General features: G+C 38.2%; 2 protein-coding genes across 2 annotated transcripts in view; one reads left to right on the top strand and one right to left on the bottom strand.

The window, feature by feature from the left end:
* Fen1 (flap endonuclease 1) overlaps positions 1–11,270 on the top strand; it is a 38,733-nt gene extending 27,463 nt beyond the window's left edge. Inside the window, exon 8 of the mRNA XM_053791994.2 lies at positions 9,982–11,270. Within this exon, the coding sequence (XP_053647969.1) occupies positions 9,982–10,050 (69 nt within the window). The 3' untranslated portion in view covers positions 10,051–11,270. The remainder of the gene's footprint in view (positions 1–9,981) is intronic.
* Positions 11,271–13,221: 1,951 nt separating this feature from the next.
* The window catches only part of LOC128699497 (uncharacterized), a 98,871-nt gene continuing 89,902 nt past the window's right edge, over positions 13,222–22,190 (bottom strand). Inside the window, exon 6 of the mRNA XM_070098230.1 lies at positions 13,222–13,722. Within this exon, the coding sequence (XP_069954331.1) occupies positions 13,530–13,722 (193 nt within the window). The 3' untranslated portion in view covers positions 13,222–13,529. The remainder of the gene's footprint in view (positions 13,723–22,190) is intronic.

Raw genomic sequence — 22,190 nt, 5'->3', positions numbered from 1 at the left:
AAAACAGCGACTGCGGTGTATTTTTGTATGGTTTTCATTGTTGTATTCTCGGTTTCTTGGTTTAATTTGATAGAATGGAAGATCTTTCAACAAACCAGCCATATCCCACCAAGGCAGTGTGGCCCAAAAAGAAAAACAGGTTTCTCTTCATAACTTTAGTAATGTATACAGGAGAAGGGGTTACTAGCCCCTTGCTTCCAGCATTTTTGTTGCCTCTTACGATGTGCATGGCTTACAGAGGAAGAATTCTGTTCCACTTTCCTAAGGAGATAAGAGGAAATAAACAAGAACAAGAAATAGTAAGAAAATAGAAGAAAACCCAGAGGGGTGGGTATGTACAGCCTCTCCTCACTTAACGATGGAGTTCCGTTCCTAAGACCACGTCGGTAAACAAATTCGTTGCTAATTGAGGAGCATACTATAATGGTATTGGGTATGTGTTAACCATCTTTGATATTGCTTTAATGTCACCTTTGCACCATTTATAATTTTAGTATATTTTTAAATGTTTATACAGTAGTGTATTGTATAATGTAATACAGAATAGAGGAAATCATCTATAATATACGTACATTACAGTGGATCCCCAGATTAAGATGTCATTGGATTAAGTAATGTTTTTGCGTCAAAATATTGACTCGGTTAACGACACTGAATTCGGTTAGTCATTTGTCCCGAATGTGTCCGCGCGCCGTGAGGGGCCCGGACACTCCATGTACAGCCAGTGTGCCATTATTTACCAGCCATTGAGGACGATTCCACGCGTACATGCGATACATTTTGTATTATTCCATTTTTTTAGTGCTTGTAACTGCTAAATAATCCACCATGGGCCCAAAGAAAGTTTCTAGTGCCAGCCCTTTGGTAAAGAGGGTGAGAAACACTATAGAATTCAAGAAAAAGTTTGTTGAAAAATATGAAAGTGGTGATGGTGGTACACCAGCCAGGGTACTTCCCCACACACCAGCCAGGGTACTTCCCCACACACCAGCCAGGGTACTTCCCCACACACCAGCCAGGGTACTTCCCCACACACCAGCCAGGGTACTTCCCCACACACATGATTTGATTTGAGTGGGACTTGCATGTGAGTGAATAGAATTATCAAAGCTTATTGCTTGGGAAGCATTGAAAATTGGGTTGGGCAAATACAATTCTGTTAGTGGGATGGTTTGTGAAGGACCTGCCTAGTATGGGCCAACAGGCCTGCTGCAGTATTCCTGCTCTCTTATGTGCAAACATTTATGGATGAACATCACCCTGACACAGCTGTTGCAGGGCATGCTGGCAACATCTACAATGACAATGTTGTGTCCCATTTTAGGGAAATTTTAATGAGATGCCAGAAACAGCTCTCTGGACATATTTAGTGCCACAGGTGTGGTGACTCAAGCTGGTCTTATTGGCATTAGAAAACAAAGAAGGGAAGTAACCCCAGAAAAGGACTTGGTACCTGAAGTCTTTATGGAAGGGGATTCCCCTTCTAAACAATAGTACACCTCCATCCTCTTCCCTCCTCCCATCTCATCACTCATCAATAAGTCTTCAGTAAAAGTAAGTGTCCTTTTAGTAATGTTTTACTCTGCATGTCTCATTGTTCTCTGTGTAGGGAAATGTATATTTCATGTAAAAAAAATTATTTTTAATACTTTTGGGTGTCTGGAACATTAATTGGATTTCCATTATTTCTTATGGGGAAAATTAATTCGGATTAAGCCAGATTCGGTATAAGGCACTCTCTCTGGAACGGATTAATTACGGTATCCGGGGATCCACTGTATTTAAGTTTGTATACTGGTCAGAGAACCCATCATAAGTCTGAGTTGTCGGTAAATGAGTACATCATTAAGTGAGGAGAGGCTGTATGTGCTTGTGCATGTATGTGTAGTGTGACCTAAGTGTAAGCAGAAACCTTGCATGTTTGAGACAGAAAAAAGACATAGCAATCCTACTATCATGTAAAACAATTAAAGGTTTCCATTTTACACTCGCTTGACAGGATGGTAGTACCTTCCTGGGCGGTTGCTGTCTACCTACTACCTAGGATGGAAGATATATTATAGAACTATAGATGATTTTAATGAAATTGAGCTCAAAGTAGCAGAAATGTTCGATTTTTGTCAATGTTCAAGAGTAAACAGATTACATCATGCGTCCATTACACATCAACTGGTGGTTCTAATGTGCGTTCACAAATGCCCTGATGTTACATAATTATTACAAAATTGCACAAAAGTAAATCTTCTGTTTTTTGGTGTGAAGAAATAATAGAAATGGAATACATGTGTAAAGCCTGGGAATGTAATAAATGAATAGAGGATATGTTATTTTAGTGCTAGGAATGCCTGCATTGTTTATTCTGGACCCTATTTTGATATTTGCATGAAATTAGCCAAATTACCAATTTCTGATCACTATTGGGTAGTTGAAATATTTGACTGAGCAGTTTCTTGTGCTTGGTTGATAAAATTGAAGGCATACTAGCGAAATAGCTGATAATTTGGTAAACTGGAACCTAAAATAGGACTCAAAGTGGGCAAAATCGCCAGTGTAAATATTGCTAACACAGCAGAATTCACGATAGTGTAATTTTGTCACTTTTCCATCAACTTTCATACATTTTCTGAAGGTAATTCTTTACCATTTCATAAAAAAATAAAAATAAAATGTTTTGAAAATTCTTGGACTCTGTGGACATATTTTATATTGGAAGTCTGGACCCTGATGAGGTTTAAGCAACAGTGCCTTGACTGAGGAGGTGCATTCTATGAAGAGACAGGCATTGCAGTGAGTGCTTCCTACATTGCTGCATATGAAGATGCATAGCCAAGAACCCTCATATGATTGTAGAGCACCTTGTAGTCCCCAGTGCAAAAGAGATGGTGGTTTGTTTTTGGAGAGGAGATATACATACAGTAAGTCTCTAATGACACGGTATCGAGATGCATAAATAAGATTACATCAGTGACCATGTTGTGTATGAAATAAAAATTTTTTTTTTATTTTTTATTAACACACTGGCCGATTCCCACCAAGGCAGGGTGGCCCGAAAAAAGAAAAACTTTCACCATCATTCACTCCATCAGTGTCTTGCCAGAAGGGTGCTTTACACTACAGTTTTTAAACTGCAACATTAACACCCCTCCATACAATTGGATGAATTGACTGATGTCACATTGTGCTTTCAGCTATTACTGTTTGCACAATACATGGCTAAGGGAGACTTCGAAGACAAGTTTCTAGTTTGTAAGATTTGATACCACCACAGAGGTTGAGGATGTGTTCAAAATTATTTTTTTTTTTTTTAAATATGGTTTGAATTTAGTTAACCTTGTGGGTGTCCATGCTAGGTTCAAGATAAGACTTCCAAACGTTGGTAAAACTGCTCCAATGAATACAATTTTCAAAGGATTGGTGAAAGTGGTTAATTACATTAAATCCTTGGTTGTGAACACGGGTTTATCAAACTATTTGAGGACATGGGCTCTGACTCTGATGTGTTGCTGTTTTACACTTCTGTATGGTGGTTGTCAACAGGGAACGTACACAATGGAATTTTTCAGTTGAGGGAGGAGTTGGATTTCTTTCTCCATATTCAAGGAAAAGAAGAATTCCAAAATGTATTGACAGTTAAATCTACAACTTGCATATCTTTGTCATTATTTTGGAATCTTGAAAAAAATTAATCTACAGCTGCAAGAATGTTTAAATCTTGTTTTCTCGCCAAAGCATTAAGACTTCTTGGCAAATTGGAACTCTGGATTGTAAGAGTCAGGGCAATAATTTATTTAAATTTCCTTGTGCAGATGCCAGTCACAGGAAAAATGAAACCATCTGGATGCAAATTCTTGATCATTTACTTTAGCTATGGGACAAATTCCATGATACTTTCCAGAGGTGGACAAGACGAGGAATGGGTTATCTTTTCATCAGGAATTCATTCACAACAGACATTAATAGTGTTTTAGAGAACCTGCAGGAGGAATTTTTTTATCTGAAAAATGATTTGGGGGCTCAAGACATACCGGTAGTCTACCATGGAGAAATTTTGGCCCAGCATGACTGGGAGCTGCCCAAATCTGTCAGCACATGCAGTCAGATTTCTCTTGCCATTTGCATCAACATATATGTGTGAAACTGGATTTTCATGTGCATTATAAAGTGCCACTCCAGTTACTGAAAAGCTTGTCAATGAGAAGAGAATCCAAAAATTGGCTAGTAAGAAAAATTTTACACCATGATGTTAGCCATCTACTCTCTTCATCATTTCTCAAAAACAAGGTGGCCCTCTCCAAACATTGGAAAATTTGTCAGTGAGAATTATTATTATTATTATTATTATTATTATTATTAGAATCAAAACTAAACCAAGAAGAGACATATAATGCTGCTTGTCAGTGAGCAAAGAATCTAAACCATCTTAGTAAATAAATTTAAAATAAAAATGTTCATTGTCTGAAACAAATCGAGAACACTGCTCTATAACTTGGGAAAATTTAATTTCTATGATACTGAAGTGGGATACTATGTTAACTTGTATATAGATTTATGTGTATAACCCAGTAGCATTAAAACTTAATTTGCTAAACAAAATCAAATGAAGAGCCTAGTTTAAATTATCATAATTTTATTATATTTTTTAAATTTTTGAGATATTAACCCGTAAACGGTCCAAACGTATATATACGTTTTTTCAACATTTGAAAGTATGTAAAAAAAGTAGATTTTTTTTTTTTTTTACTTTTGAAAATGTGTAAAAAAAACTTTGATCTACTTTTTTTTTTAAATTTGTAAAAAAAGCGTAGATCTGCTTTTGGAGCACTACGCATGTGAACGTAGATCTGCTTGGACAGTTTAAGGGTTAAAAGAAAGTGTGCTAATACACATGGATACAAAAGGTAAGTGAAGTCACATATATTCACATTGGAGATGTAGATTTTGTATAGCTTTTAGCACCTGGCAGCCACAAATGGAATAGGAAGGTAACATAGGTATGTTACATGCAACTAGCTAGGGAAGAGGTTGAAAGCCAAAAGTGGTGTGTTGTATTTAAGTGCTAGTCATTCTCCTGGCACAAATACAGTACCTGAGACTATATTTCACTAAAGTAGGAATGGGACACTACCAGAATTTTTACTGATACTGATACCCAGTTTTAGGCAGATACACATACCATCAAAATTAGCAAATACCTGTCGATACCAATACTTTGGCATACCCCTACATTGAAGTGAAAACTTTCTTATGTAAATTTAATGATTTTATTTTCCAAGAAGGTACACAAGTTTTACGAGGATGGGTCAATAGTCATGTTTTACATATACTCTGATAATTATACATACGTGTACCTGTACCTAAATAAACTTAGTGCTGGCATGCAGGTACACATTAAAACCACTAAGAGTGTCTTATTAGTCTTGATGCCATATTAATAATAATATGCAATAATCACTAAGAGGCACATTAAATGTTGTATATTATGTTAATATAAACATTTTCATTAATCCATCTTATATTTTTTCAAAATTATATAATAAACACACTATGTAACATATAAACATGATAAATACATCCTACAGTAGAATAAATTAACATAAATATGAGATGTTAGGTGTAGATGAATGTGTATGAGCCAAAAACCAGATGTATTCATCAGTTTGTTTACATTTTACATGTCTCTCACCTCTCCCATTTACTCATTCTCACCCTCATTTGTTTTACCTCGTTTACTCGCCTCTCGCCCTACATTATGACTACAAATATTTTAAGGTAAGTAATGAGTGTACTCTATGTGCATTTTATCGCTTTAGGGTGCTTTAAATGTTGTAGTACATTACATGTGGGTAGGGTGGCCTGGCCAGCTACAATACCTCCCACACCTGACTTCCTACATATAAATACTACTCGCCTTTCACCCTACATTAAGACTACAAATATTTTAAGGTAAGTAATGAATGTACTGTATACAGTAGGGTCCCACTTATACGGCAGGTTAGGTTCCAGGCTACCGCCGTAAAGTGGAACACCCTTTTTTTTTTTTTCCACTTATAAATGCATACAATTACTAGATAGCAAGTTTCTTAAAATATTTATAGTCTTAATCTACGGTGAGACAAGTAGCATTTATTGCAAGAAATCAAGTGTGGTACGTATGGTAGTCAGCCAGGCTACCATACCAGGCCACATAATATTCTATAACATTTAAGCATCCCAGAGCGATAAAATGCATATACAGTTTACTCATTACTTACCTTAAAATATTTGTAGTCTTAATCTAGGGTGAGATGGGTAGTATTTATTGTAAGACTAAGGGTCAGGTAGGTGGTGATGGTTGCCGATATGATGCTTTCCAGGGCATAGTTCTAGCTGCTCAGTCAAATTATGTTCCAAATAGGGAAATCAGATCAAACAAAAATGATCCTAAATGGATGAACAATAGATTAAAATATCTGATTGGTCAAAAGAGAGGCATATATAGGCAAATCAAAAGAGGAGAGGGGCAATTAAGGAATCGATATATTCAGTTAAAGAGAGAAATAAAAAAGGGAATTAGAAAAGCAAAAAGAGATTATGAGGTTAAAGTTGCAAGAGAATCGAAGACTAACCCAAAAGGATTCTTTCAGGTATACAGAAGTAAGATCAGGGACAAGATAGGCCCACTCAAAAGTTCCTCGGGTCAGCTCACTGACAGTGATAAGGAAATGTGTAGAATTTTTAACACATACTTCCTCTCAGTTTTTACACAGGAGGATACCAGCGATATTCCAGTAATGATAAATTATGTAGAACAGGACGATAATAAACTGTGCACGATTAGGGTCACAAGTGACATGGTCCTTAGGCAAATAGATAAATTAAAACCTAACAAATCCCCAGGCCCTGATGAACTGTATGCAAGGGTTCTAAAGGAATGTAAAGAGGAGCTTAGCACACCTTTGGCTAATCTTTTCAACATATCACTACAAACTGGCATGGTGCCAGGTAAATGGAAAATGGCAAATGTGATACCTATTTTCAAAGCAGGTGACAGGTCCTTAGCTTCAAACTATAGACCAGTAAGCCTAACCTCCATAGTGGGAAAATTTATGGAATCAATAATTGCCGAGGCACTTTGTAGCCACCTTGAAAAGCATAAATTAATCAACGAATCTCAGCATGGTTTTACGAATTTATTAACTTTTTTCACTAAGGTATTTGAGGAGGTAGATCATGGTAATGAATATGATATTGTGTATATGGACTTCAGTAAGGCTTTTGACAGGGTCCCACATCAGAGACTATTGAGGAAAATTAAGGCACATGGAATAGGAGGAGAAATTTTTTCCTGGATAGAGGCATGGTTGACAAATAGGCAGCAGAGAGTTTGCATAAATGGGGAGAAATCAGAGTGGGGAAGCGTCACGAGCGGTGTTCCACAGGGGTCAGTGTTGGGCCCGTTGTTGTTCACAATCTACATAAACGACATAGATGAGGGCATAAAGAGCGACATCGGCAAGTTTGCCGATGACACCAAAATAGGCCGTCGAATTCATTCTGACGAGGACATTAGAGCACTCCAGGAAGATTTGTATAGACTGATGCAGTGGTCGGAGAAGTGGCAGATGCATTTTAATATAGACAAATGCAAAGTTCTAAATGTTGGACAGGACAATAACCATGCCACATATAAACTAAATAATGTAGATCTTAATATTACGGATTGCGAAAAAGATTTAGGAGTTCTGGTTAGCAGTAATCTGAAACCAAGACAACAGTGCATAAGTGTTCGCAATAAAGCTAATAGAATCCTTGGCTTCATATCAAGAAGCATAAATAATAGGAGTCCTCAGGTTGTTCTTCAACTCTATACATCCTTGGTTAGGCCTCATTTAGATTATGCTGCACAGTTTTGGTCACCGTATTACAGAATGGATATAAATTCTCTGGAGAATGTACAAAGGAGGATGACAAAGTTGATCCCATGTATCAGAAACCTTCCCTATGAGGATAGACTAAGGGCCCTGAATCTGCACTCTCTAGAAAGACGTAGAATTAGGGGGGATATGATTGAGGTGTATAAATGGAAGACAGGAATAAATAAAGGGGATGTAAATAGTGTGCTGAAAATATCTAGCCTAGACAGGACTCGCAGCAATGGTTTTAAGTTGGAAAAATTCAGATTCAGGAAGGATATAGGAAAGTACTGGTTTGGTAATAGAGTTGTGGATGAGTGGAACAAACTCCCGAGTACAGTTATAGAGGCCAGAACGTTGTGCAGCTTTAAAAATAGGTTGGATAAATACATGAGTGGATGTGGGTGGGTGTGAGTTGGACCTGATTAGCTTGTGCTACCAGGTCGGTTGCCGTGTTCCTCCCTTAAGTCAATGTGACCTGACCTGACTAGGTTGGGTGCATTGGCTTAAGCCGGTAGGAGACTTGGACCTGCCTCGCATGGGCCAGTAGGCCTTCTGCAGTGTTCCTTCGTTCTTATGTTCTTATGTATGGTAGCCAGCCGGGCTACCATACCAGGCCACCCCACCCACACATACTATTCTATGATATTTAAGCATCCCAGAGCGATAAAATGTATATACAGTTCACTCATTACTTACCTTAAAATATTTGTAGTCTTAATGTAGGGTCAGGAGTAAGTAAATGAGATAAAATGAATAAATGAGAGAGAGAATGAGTACATGAGAGAGGACAGACGCAGAGTTATGTAATGACGCTCTGAGTGAAGGCAGAAGGAGTGAAGGTTGTGGAAATAAGTCGCTGACTTTTTTGGGTTATCCTAGGTTCTCTACACATATGCTGTTATGTATGATAATCTGTGTAACTGTATTTGTGTATACCTGAATAAACTTACATAGATACGAAAGGAATAATTTTCTACAGTTACCCCCAGTAACACATTTTCTCTTATGTTAGATTAGAGAAAATGTTATTCTTGCCGTCACTTGTACAAGTTACCTGGCTACCACATCTCATATTTATGTTTATTTATTCTATTGTGGGGTGTATTTATCATCTTTATATGTTATGTATCATGTTTATTATATAATTTTGAAAAAAATATCATGGATGGATTAATGAAAATGTGTATATTAACGTAACATACGACATTTAAATGAGACTCGATGATTATTATTATCATTACTAATATGACGTCTGGAGACATAAGAGACTCTTACTGATTTTAATGTGTGCCAGCACAGTATGCAAGTTTATTTAGGTACAGGTATACATAAGTATAATTATCAGAGTATATATAAAATAACTTTTAAAAACACTTGAAATTTTGGAGTTTCCAGACAAAATGGAGACTTAGTGCTTATGGATCTCACAGAGAATGTAAACAAACCGGGTGGGGTGCAGTGACAGTATTAGAAAGTCAGGTGGGGGGAGCCGTATAGCGAGTTTTGGTCATAATTTGAAATGACCGTATTAGCGGAACGCCATAAAGCGGGACCCCACTGTATGCATTTTATTGCTCTGGGGCGCTTTAAATATCGTAGTATATTACGTGTGAGTGGGGTGTCCTGGCTGGCTACCATACTTCCTACACCTGACTTCCTACAAATAAAATACTACTCACCTCTCACCCTACATTAAGACTACAAATATTTTAAGGTAAGTAATGAGTGTATTGTGTGTGTGTTTTACTTATTGTTTTTAATGCTTAGTTCTACTGTTAATATATGTTAGTGTAAACTTATCTTGCATTTATATGCATTTATAGGTGGAAAAAATGGAGTTCTGCTCTCTGGCGGTAGCCTGGAACCTAACCTGCAGTATAAGTGGGGCCCTACTGTACTTTATTTTACAGAAGAATAATTTATTGTAGGGCATACTCAGCTTGTTAATTTTATTTTTAAGATCTTGCATTCAACACGTAGAGCCTGTTTTATATCTAATAAATCTGATATTAACTTTTAAGGTTTTCAAGTTATACAGATTTCATTATATCCTAGTATTGTTAATTACTGCATTTTTTTTTTCCAGTCTAATGAAAAGCCTGAATCTGCAAAGAAGTCAAAATCAGGACGTGGTAGTTCCAAGAGGGGTCGATAAACTTGTAAGATTTAGGTGCTTTTCAATACAGGTTACTTGAGAGGCATATTTAGAAATATGAATAACTTAGTTACCAACCACTTTTGCTGAGACTTAACACTTCATTGGATAATATATAGAATGATAGTTTTGGATTTTTAAGTTTTTCTTTTTTATTAATTTATTTTTTTCAAAATGTCAGTCATGAAAAGAAGAAAGATTTGAATTGAACAACACTTGAATTAACATGGTATTCATTTTTTATATTTTGCAGAAAAACTAAGCAACTTAACCCTATTTTAAAATTTATACAATTCTGTACTATATAAAGTAACTATCTTACCTAGTCCATTCAAGAAAAATTTGGTAGGTTGATCATATGGTGGTAATGGATGATGAATTTTAATTAATCTTTGGTTTCATAAATTGCGTAAATGTGCTGAATTTTTCCCTTCATAAAATGCATAATTAAAAAAAATATATTAGCCATGTGTAAATATTAGACCTCTACAGAATTGAGGATTGGGCTGTTTAGTTGTTGGTTTCATTCTGAAGTGTACATAGCATATGAAGATGTACAGTTTAGAATAAAAACCATCTAGACTACTGCTTAGATCAGAATAAGATACAAATTCAACATTCCCCAATAGCCCAGATAGTATGAGGAAATTTTGAGATAAATTGGTCAGTAAGCTTAATGTAGCAGTGAATGGACAACTTTTTTTTTTTTTTTTAACAAGTCGGCCGTCTCCCGCCGAGGCAGGGTGACCCAAAAAGAAAGAAAATCCCCCAAAAGAAAATACTTTCATCATCATTCAACACTTTCACCTCACTCACACATAATCACTGTTTTTGCAGAGGTGCTCAGAACACAACAGTTTAGAAGCATATACCTATAAAGATACACAACATATCCCTCCAAACTGCTTTATACATGTTTGTTGGCACTAATGGCTAAATTATTTTAAGTTTGTCCTTACCCATTGTGTATGCAATTCAATCTTTTATTATTCATTGATAAATTTGTTGACAGTAACTAGTTTACCTTTATAGACTATGAAACTCTTATGCCCCATTAATTGGCAGTGGATAGCAGACCATTGATAATTTTAAGTTGTGTAGTTTTTAGATAGATTCCTATTAAGTAATTTCAGCTAAATTATTCACTTCAGTCAAAAAGTTGTATCACTTGATACCATTCAGAAATTAGTGATAATAAACCCATCATACTGACAACTAAATTTGTTCATATTTAATCCCTAATATTGGGCAGTTGTATCTTAACCAGCAAGATCGAGAGTGGAAAACTGCAGCATGTTCCTTGGACAGATGCTACCAGATCAAAGGTAGAAGTTTTCAAAGAGGAAACTGGATCAGTATTTGCTGAAAGTGCCTGATCAGCAAGGTTATGATGGCTGTCATTGTATGGGCTACTAGCAGCACCAGTTTGGTTGACCAGTGATCAACAAGGTAGCCAGATCAAGAGGGTAGAAGAGACCTTGAAACCAGTCACAGGTAAGTCTGTGGAGGGTAATCAAGTTTGCTCTATCTTGTATCATTTTCACCAGTTAGCTTTAGTGGAGCCAAAGGGGTGTGGGCATTACCTAAAACTTCCTGGTGGTTCAGTTTACAATTACAAATAAATTAAACAATATAAAATAAAGTACATGTATTAGATTGTACTTTAAAAGGATTATTCTTAATGATTTCAAAGTAATTTCTTGCTTTAATTAGTTTGAGAATTTCATTGTATATTTACTGTGTTAACTTTATCGAAGTATCTGATCTTCCGATATTTGGTTTTACCTAAGAGTGATTTCTGAGGGTGTGAGCAAGAAAGGTGTAGTACCAAGTGCCTGTAAATAGGATAAGAGAAGGAAATATTGAGAGTAGGTGCCATAATTTCACTGTGATAGGAGAGGAGGAAAAAATATAAAAAGCATTAAAACAAAAAGGTTTAATGCATTTAAATTGTTATTGAAAAAAGAAAATGTGAATATAATAAAGATCTGCAGATTATCTGGGAATGTTCAGAATGAGGTTGTATAGTTAATTATGGAGGAGGAGTATAAGAGGAAGAAAGGGTAGGACCTGCTTTATCAAGAGTGGTATTTTGCTTAAAAACTAATGAGTAAGTTCTTGAATTAAATGGTCAGGCAAAAAAAAAAAAGTAATAAAAAACTTAAACAGGAATACAGTTTAAGAATAAGGAAGACCAAGAGACTGTTTGGTCTAATAAATAATCTTTATTATTCATATTTTGATATTCGTACATGTCATTGTTTATGGAAGAGTCCAAAATTGAGGACATGAACAGAAGATGACCACAGGAAACCTAAGAGAGCCTGAACAGGCCAGATTGGTCAAATAAATGGCTGAGAATTCAGCACCAGTAAGTGCAAAATACTGCAATTCGGAGCAAGGTAAGAGAGAATAATTGGAAGAGAAACTACTAGTCAGACATAGGGACAAGTATATAACACCAAACCAGTTTCCTGGGTTCAGATTAGTATAACAGTGGCATATGCTAGGATGACATTTTATGAATTTAAACAAATTACTTCATTATTCACCATGTGTGATTAAACATTACATATTTATTGCCTGTGTGTGGCCTTCACCTGGCCAAGTACATGAAAAAAATTAGTGGCTTAAATAAGTATGATTGCCAGGAATTAACTATCATTTGAACCTAAGAAACTGGCCAAATAATGGGAATTTACCCCTCTTGACACTTGCAAGTAGGTAGTTACACAGTTTATTAAGTTGGACAGTAACAGAAGCACATTTGTTACAAACAAAAAGAAAGGTATAGAGGCAGAAACTTATTGCTGTTCAGGCCCTTCCACACTTGCTAGGGAGTTGCATTTTGACTTTTTCAAGCAGTGCGTTAGTGATCATTATTTTTATACCGTATATGAGCTGACTACCTCTCATTATTGAACTATCCTTTCCTTGTATCAAATGTGATTACCTCCTGTTTCTCAAGGCACGGTTGGCTCCTTGTTTAGTGCTTCTCCATGAAAATAGTGAACCAGTTTACTTCAACTATGATTCTTCCACACTTTGCTCTTACATTATCACCCATGCAGTGCTGAGTGACTTTTGGGCTTGACTCGGTGAATGTAATATTATAATAATGAATGTAAATGTCAAGGGATTTCTCATAACTCTCAGGATTTCAGATAAAAATAAAATTTAATCATTATATATTTCAGATTAGTCACATAAATACAATTATAAAAAAAATACCTTGCTTCTACATATAGACAAGTGATGTTACACTAACTAGTGCAAACCCTTTATGGTGGTTCCTTGATGCAGGTGAAGGGTTCATGATTCAAGGTAATGGCATTATCTTCCACTTGCTTGAATCAGGTTTGATTACCTCCCATTCCACATGCTATATTACCCCCTATGGGGAAACATATATATACACACACACAGTGTATAACTAGTGCAAATGCAATAGTGTTGTAACGACGGTATATCCAGCTCTTCTAGTTCCGGTAGGTAGGTTTGTGGGTTGGTTTGTGGTAACTTGGTTGTGGTGGTTTGTATGAAGGCTTGGGTGCTGGTGGCTGATAGTCTGGCTGGTAAGGGTCAGGCTTGTCATAAGGGTCAGCTGGAATGTGAAGTGGTCCCTCGTATGGTTTCTGGTAGTATGGGTTGTGTTCTGGGTCCACATTCAGTCTGTAGAGTACAAATTAACCATTGTTTTTATCACTTAATAATACTGTTATATAAAAAAAAAATAATACTGTTATCTGCACAATTACTACACTAATACTGCAATCCTTAGTGATATACTGTATTATTATTTATTGGTAGTGCCAACAAGTATGTTAGGAAGACTTGGAAGAGAACAAGCCTTTAGTATAGATGCTCTGCTCTGGGTTAAACTTATCAAGAGACAGGACTTTACAGGTGAGAAGTGAAGTGGCGAGGTGTGTCAGTGTCTGTATCAAGTGTACGTGCAGAATAGGTTCGACAAGTGGCTTGACTGCTAAATGTCCCTCGATTCTCCTACAGTCTTACTATTATTATAATCAAAATCAAGCACTGAACCCACAAGTGCAGTACAGTATGTGGTCCTTTATTAATGACATTTCATCCCCACAGTGGGCTTTATCAAATTATAAACATAAACCTGGAGAGAAAGGACAAGTCTATATATAGGAAATAGTGAGGTTATGAGTTAGGCTAGATGTGCTGAAGAATACTTTGGGTAGCTTAATAAAAGGTTGGACAAATATGACTGGGAAGTGGGCCTACTGCAGTGCTCCTCTGTTCTTTTATACTTATGGTCTATGTGGGAACCTTCCTGGCAAGAAGCTCCCCAATGTTGTAGAAGCTGTTTTGGTTGATGTTAATGGATATGCTAACAAGTGATGATCCTATTATTATAATCAAAAAGAAGTGCTAAGCCACAAGGACTATACAGCAATGATAATCCTAGGATCCTGCTCTACTGGCATTCACAATGTGGAGGTCTCTGATTTTGTCAGTTATTGCAAGGGAAGGAATGTGTATACCCCTGCAGTGGTTTGGACTTTGTCATTTACTGATGATGTTCTTGATCATCTTTGTTTCAGGGTGGATACTTGGAATTTGGTGGAGAAAATATTGCAGACACGTTAAAAATAAACACAAAAGCAGTATTTATTATTATTATAATCAAAAAGAAGCGCTAAGCCACAAGGACTATACAGCCCAAAAGCAGTATGTGATCCTTTATTGACAATGTTTCTCACACACACAGGGCTTTATCAAGTCACAAACAGATCTTCACATTATACTGCTTTTGTGTTTATTTTTCTATCATGTCTATTTTATACCATTTATTTCCATCCAGTCAAGTTGAATGTTTACTGCATCTGTGATAGAACAGGGATAATGAAGTTTCAGGAATGAGCATTCTTCAAGTAATTCCCTACTGCAGATACAAAGAGTACCTAGGAAGAAGTTAATGATGCCACATTTAGTCTTGGTGTTATAGTGTGAGAAGTGGAGGAGATCGTGTTGGCAGGGTTGCTGTCGACTTTGAAATGTAGTTCACTGTCAGATTTGCAGAGTAGAACATAGAGGAAAGGGAGAATGCATTTGGCTTCTTTGAGCATGAATTGGATGAAGAGCTAGACAACATTGAGCTTGTGCTTGTGCTTTAGTGCAGGTTCGTCAAATCTTTTAGGAGACAAGTGAGGGGATAATGGAAGAAAATTTCTTTGCTACAAGATGTTCCATGAACAGATTCGCCAGCATAGCACATAGTGGGGAGCTTCGGTGACCAAAGGTCTGTTAAAAGAGGATTTTGAAGGTAAAACGACTCATAGGTCAATGAGGTCTTACAAAGTGGTGACTCCCTCGACTTTCCTGTTCCAGTCCATGACTTAAGAAATCGTAATGACACGATTGCAAATAAACCATACCCCCGGCCGGGATTGAACCCGCGGTCATAGAGTCTCAAAACTCCAGCCCGTCGCGCTAGCCACTAGACCAGCTAGCCACAATAAGATTCATCCAACTAGGTATATTTCTACACCATAGGAAAGTTAGCACAGGCACCTCTGTGACCACAAATGCAAGTTTTTACAGACGAATCTCCAGCTAGCGTGGCCGTGACGAACTCTAGCTCAAGTCCCTTCACTGCCGTCAACATGACTAATACCTAGTTGGATGAATCTTATTGTGGCTAGCTGGTCTAGTGGCTAGCGCGACGGGCTGGAGTTTTGAGACTCTATGACCGCGGGTTCAATCCCGGCCGGGGGTATGGTTTTTTTCCAGTCCATGACTTTGTAAACCTCGCTGAACTGTGTGCTGGTTTTGACTATTTCTCTTTTTCAACAGACTTATGGCCTGCTATGGATTCCCCAACTAATATCTGTGCTGGTGAACCTATGAATGGAAGAGTGCTCCAGTTCCCCGAATTAAGCCTGAATGCCTTCCACATCCCCCCCCCCCCCCAGGCGCTGTATAATCCTCCGGGTTAAGCGCTTCCCCCTTGATTATAATAATAATAATATGAATGGAAGAACTCATAACAGTGCTTTTAATTTATCACCTCACACACTTGACTGCTATACCTTTGAGGAGTGCTAAAGTGTTTTATTTTGTTTTACTTTTATATTCAGTAGCTCCATTGTTTTTTTTTTAGATTTAAAATAATTATCTTAGTTCATACGTTCATATTTGTTAGTGGTTTAACATCAATTGCTTTTTTGTTTTTAATAATTGGAACGGTTTTTTTTTTTCTACGTACCCCTTATGAAAGCAATTATCGATCCTGATATCAACCTCTTATTGAACTGCACACAATCCTAACAGTAATTGCCATTACTACACTGCTAGTCAGGCTAATACCCTTCTCAGTGCCAGCAAGAGCATTACAGTCTTAACTATAATCTTAGATCATTGAGTAAACACTACGATGACCTCATTGCATTACTGAAGTCTCTAAATGCTACTATAACTTTCATTATACTTGCTGAAACCTGGCTCAGACAAGATTTGACAGACTTTTACCATACCTGGTTACACAGCCATACATAACTGGAGGCCTGACCAATCAGGAGGAGGCACTGCCATCTATTACTCTGAGCTAGAATGTATGAAATCAACTAATGCACGGGATGAAAACAGCGAATATGTAATAGCTAAATTCACATCAAGAAACTTATAACAGTTGGTGCAGTCTACAGACTACCAAACACAAATACTTACACTTTTAGCAGTAACCTTAGAAACATGATAAGAGTCAGAGTTGAATAAACACCATCTGATACTAGCAGATTTCAGCATAAACCTCATCCAAGCAACTGACCCTCCAGTAGCTGATTTCACAAATACTACGAACAACAGTGATGCCTCCCACTATCGCCCCATCGCTCTTACTAGTGCAGTTTGCAAAGTGATGGAACGCCTCGTAAATCGACGTTTAATGTGGTATTTAGAGACTCACAACAGTCTCTCCGCTAGTCAATATGGCTTTCGTAAGGGTCGTTCTACCATAGACCCCTTACTACGCTTTGATACGTATGTTCGTAATGCCTTTGCGAATAATCACTCAGTTATTGCCATATTTTTTGACCTTGAGAAGGCATATGACACAACTTGGAGGTATAATATTTTGGCCCAGGCCCATTCCTTAGGCCTCCGAGGCAATCTACCATCCTTCCTTAAGAACTTTTTAACTGACAGACATTTCCGTGTTCGAGTCAATAATGTTCTTTCCCCGGACTTCGTCCAAGCTGAAGGTGTCCCTCAGGGATGTGTTCTAAGCACAACACTTTTTCTCCTTGCTATAAATGATTTGGCCTCTGTTCTTCCACCCAATATTTGGTCATCATTCTATGTTGATGACTTCGCTATTGCTTGTGCAGGCGCTGACTGTCACCTTACTGCAGTTTCTCTCCAGCATGCGGTCGACCGTGTTTCCACTTGGGCCACCACACATGGGTTTAAATTTTCAAGTACCAAAACTCGCCAAATTACTTTCACTAGACGCTCTGTTATCTCCGATCATCCTTTGTATCTCTATGGCTCCCGTATCCCCGAACGTGATACAGTCAGGTTTCTAGGCCTTCTCTTTGACCGTCGGTTATCCTGGAAACCTCATATTACCTCTCTGAAGGCAACTTGTCACAGCCGGCTAAACCTTCTTAAAACCCTTGCTCATCTTTCCTGGGGAGCTGATCGTCGAACTCTGCTTCGCCTACATTCAGCCCTCGTTTTATCGAAACTCGATTATGGTGACCAGATTTATTCCGCGGCCTCTCCTGCTACTCTCTCTAGCCTTAACTCTATCCATCACCAAGGCTTACGTTTGTGCCTTGGTGCTTTTCGCTCTTCCCCTGTTGAGAGCCTCTATACAGAAGCAAATGTTCCATCCTTGTCTGATCGCCGTGATGCCCATTGCCTTCGCTACTATGTACGCTCTCACGATCTACACAATCCTTCCATTTATAGAATGGTCACCGATATTAGTAGACATTCTTTATTCGTTCGCCGCCCCTGTTTGCTCCGTCCCTTTTCTCTTCGCCTACATTCACTCTTGTCTTCCCTTCAGTTACCACCTTTATATGTTCATGTAGCATCTCACTTTTCCCTACCCCCCTGGGAAGTTCCAGCTGTTCGGGTCTGTTCTTTCTCACTCCCTTGCTCGAAAGCTCAACTGCCTACGGTGGCTTCCCGCTCTCTTTTTCTTGATCACTTCCACTCCCATTCTCATGCCACCGCTGTGTACACAGATGGCTCTAAGTCTTCAGACGGCGTCGGATTCGCAGCAGTGTTTCCGGACAGTGTCGTACGGGGGCATTTACTATCTTCAGCTAGCATTTTTACTGCTGAACTGTATGCCATTCTTGCAGCACTTATTCGTATCGCATCTATGCCTGTGTCATCATTTGTTGTAGTCTCAGACTCCCTTAGTGCTCTACAGGCTATACGAAAATTTGATACATCTCATCCCCTAGTTCTCCGTATCCAACTTTGGCTACGCCGTATCTCTACCAAACATAAAGATATTGTTTTTTGTTGGGTCCCTGGTCATGTCGACGTACAGGGCAATGAACAGGCAGACACTGCTGCGCGGTCAGCAGTACATGACCTACCAATTTCCTATCGAGGTGTTCCATTTCTGGACTATTTTGCTGCAATAGCTACCCACCTTCGCACCCGTTGGCAACAACGTTGGTCAACTCTGCTCGGTAACAAACTTCATTCTATTAAACCGAACATAGGTTACTGGCCGTCTTCTTGTCATCAGTGCCGAGGTTGGGAGACCACTCTCTCCCGCCTTCGCATTGGCCACACTCGTCTTACTCATGGGTATCTCATGGAGAGGCACCCTGTTCCTCTCTGTGAGCAGTGTCAAGTTCCAGTATCGATTAGCCACATTCTATTAGACTGCCCTCTCTATCAAAGAGCACGCAGAATTTACCTCCAACGTCGTCTTCGTTCTACTACTCTCTCTTTACCTTCCCTTCTTGCTGATGGACCCTCCTTTAATCCTGACTCTCTCATTGACTTCTTGACAACGACTGATTTACTCCACAAACTCTGATGATACTTTTTGCACTCCCCTCAGCCCTTTCTAGTTCAGTCTCTTGCTTCCCTTTAACCTTTCACCATCCACTACCCCGCTGTTATCCGTAACCTATTACTCATCCATCTCCCTTTTGCCACCTGATGCCCTCGCTTCCTTCCTGCCCTGCAGCGCTGTATAGTCCTTGTGGCTTAGCGCTTCTTTTTGATTATAATAATAATAATACGAACAACAGCTTGTTGCTACCCTCTATAATGAAGTGAACAAGAATCTCTGAGACAGGTGCCTCATTACTTGATCATATCTGGACCAACACGATGTCCCCACTACAAGCAGGTGTATAATAATAGACAACACCACAGACCACTACCCTACCTTTCTCATAACCAACTTATCTAAACTGCCTTAAACAAGAAAGATCTCATTTCACCTGCATGATGAGACCGATAAACAACCTAAAACTAGCACTAGGTGCCACTGATTGGCAGACAGCTAGCTGACAGTAATGATATTGATAAAGATGTCAATTTTTTTTTTTTTTTACATAAAACCCTAAACCTCTATAACATTGTCCAATCAAAACGAAACAGATTACAGTAAAGAGACTAAACAGCCCATGGCTAACAAAAGGTATCCTCAAATCTATTAATAAAAAAACAACTTAAATAACAGTTAAGATTAGGCCTAATTACTAAAGAATTTTCCATCTCCCTTTTGCCACCTGATGCCCTCGCTTCCTTCCTGCCCTGCAGCGCTGTATAGTCCTTGTGGCTTAGCGCTTCTTTTTGATTATAATAATAATAATAATACTAAAGAATTTACTACAAGATACACATCAGTACTCACAAAACTAATATGAAAATCAAAGCAAATGTATTATGAAAATAGATTTAGTGAAATAAAAGGTGATATAAAAGTACCTGGCAAACCCTCCAAAGTTTTGGGCTCTAGGAAAACCGTCTGGAAATAGAGAGAGAAACTAAACTAAACCAGATGAGCCTCGCATATAACCTATAGACACAGCTGACAAATTTAATGTCTTCTTCTCTACTGTAGGATCAAAGCTATCAAGATAAATTCCTAGCTCAGATACCCAGCTGAACGAGTACCTCCTGGCAACTACCCAAATACTCTATTTCTAGCTCCAACTAATTCCAGTGAAGTCTCACTCATCATTAAATCGTTAAAAAACAAAGCAGGTGATCGAGATAACTTGCCACCATTCATATATAAAAAAGCTGCACATGAGCTATCACCCATTATTGCAACAATCTTTAACAAATCTGTAGCATCCTCAACCTTCCCATCTATACTCAAGACCCCCCTCAAGGAAGGTTCCTTGATGTTGGTGAGGGGCTCTTGATGTAGGGAATTGGATCTGTGCTCCAGTTCCCCGAATTAAGCCTGAATGCCTTCCACATCCCCCCCCCCAGGCGCTGTATAATCTTCCGGGTTTAGCGCTTCCCCCTTGATTATAATAAATAATATACTCAAGACAGCAAGGGTCACCCCAATCCACAAAGGAGGTGATCCAACTGACTTGAACAACTATAGACCCACATCAAACTTGCCCTTACTTTCCAAGATATTCAGAAAAATGATACACGAGCAACTTTACTCCTACCTTACATCCAACAACATACTTAACCCATGCCAGTTTGGGTTTAGACAAAAAAAAAAAAGTATGAATGACGCTATTATACAAATGCTTGAACTAATATACACAGCTCTAGATAAAAATTTATATCCTCTGGGGCTCTATTGACCTACGAAAAGTGATACAGATGACCACAATCTCTTGCACCTCAAACTGAATCATTACGGCATCATAGGACATTCTCTTGACTACCTAAAATCCTATCTTAACCCCTTCAGGGTCCAAGGCCAAAATCTGAAGTGGTGCTCCAGTGTCCAAGAAATTTTGAAAAAAAAAAAAAAAATTTTTTTCTTACAGAATTAAAGAGCATATTTTTGTGAAGGTAATAAGACAAAAAAAAAATCTGATCAGTACTTACCGAGATACAGTGCCAAGAAGTTTGTTGAAAATGATGTGGTGGCGGCAACATCGACGAATTCCACATACGCGCATTACATTATTTTGCGGTTTTTGTTGTTTTTTCTTTTCTTTTCCATTTTTTTCTATTCCTACTAACATTTGGGGCCTGAGAGACCAATACTGTATATAGTGTATATATATATAAACTCACTGTATTGAACACAATAACCGCACTAAAGTTATTATCATTATTGTTTACCACTGTTGTTTATTACAATAAACATGCACAAATCTTGTATAATACTAATGTTAAATCATATATTTACAATCACTGGACATGGTTTTAGAACTGCTGGAGCTTGTGGAACTCCTTGAAACAAGGCACCATGCACAGAGGCACCTTACATTCCTCACACATAAACCGAGTGTCTTTGCGTCTTTGTTGCCGTCTTTTTGTTTGTGCACAGACGATGCATCTCTTCTGAGCAAATTTCTTCTGAGTTGAAGGAAGTTGTATTATGAAATGATCACCTTCCCTCCTCAAACGCTTGGGTATATCCTGAGGAATTCGAGGACCGTGTTGTACAGCAGGTGTTGTTACCTGGTACTTCATTATGAGTTGTCTGACAACAGACAAACAAAATTCACCATACGGTGGTCTGTTGCCAGTCTTTATTTGGTACATATTATATGCATTGAGCATTGAAATGTCCATGAGATGGAAGAAAAGTTTCATGTACCACTTGTAACTCTTACGAACAGTCAACAAAACCAATCTGCATGTCACATTTGTCAACCAAGCGCATGTTTTGTGTATAATCAATCACTGTCACTGGTTTTCGAATACGTTCATTAGTCACTCGATCAACTTTGCCACTGTCTTGCATTTCATTACGGTGAATGGTTGTCAACAATGTGACATCTCGTTTGTCATGCCACCGTAATGCCATGTCATTGGCAGTAAACACCTGCACGTCATCACCACGAGCACCTGCGTTGAGCCTGGGCATATATTTACAATTAGAACGCACTGTGCCACACACATCTGTCTTGTTCACTCGCATGAAATCACTGAGTAATGGGCTTGTGTACCAGTTATCGGTATATAATGTATGCCCCTTA

Source organism: Cherax quadricarinatus, chromosome 61 (assembly GCF_038502225.1).
Source record: "Cherax quadricarinatus isolate ZL_2023a chromosome 61, ASM3850222v1, whole genome shotgun sequence".
In the NCBI taxonomy this organism is placed as follows: Eukaryota; Metazoa; Arthropoda; class Malacostraca; order Decapoda; family Parastacidae; genus Cherax; species Cherax quadricarinatus.
Note: the sequence above shows the minus strand (reverse complement) of the source record. Positions and strands in the feature narration are given on the sequence as shown.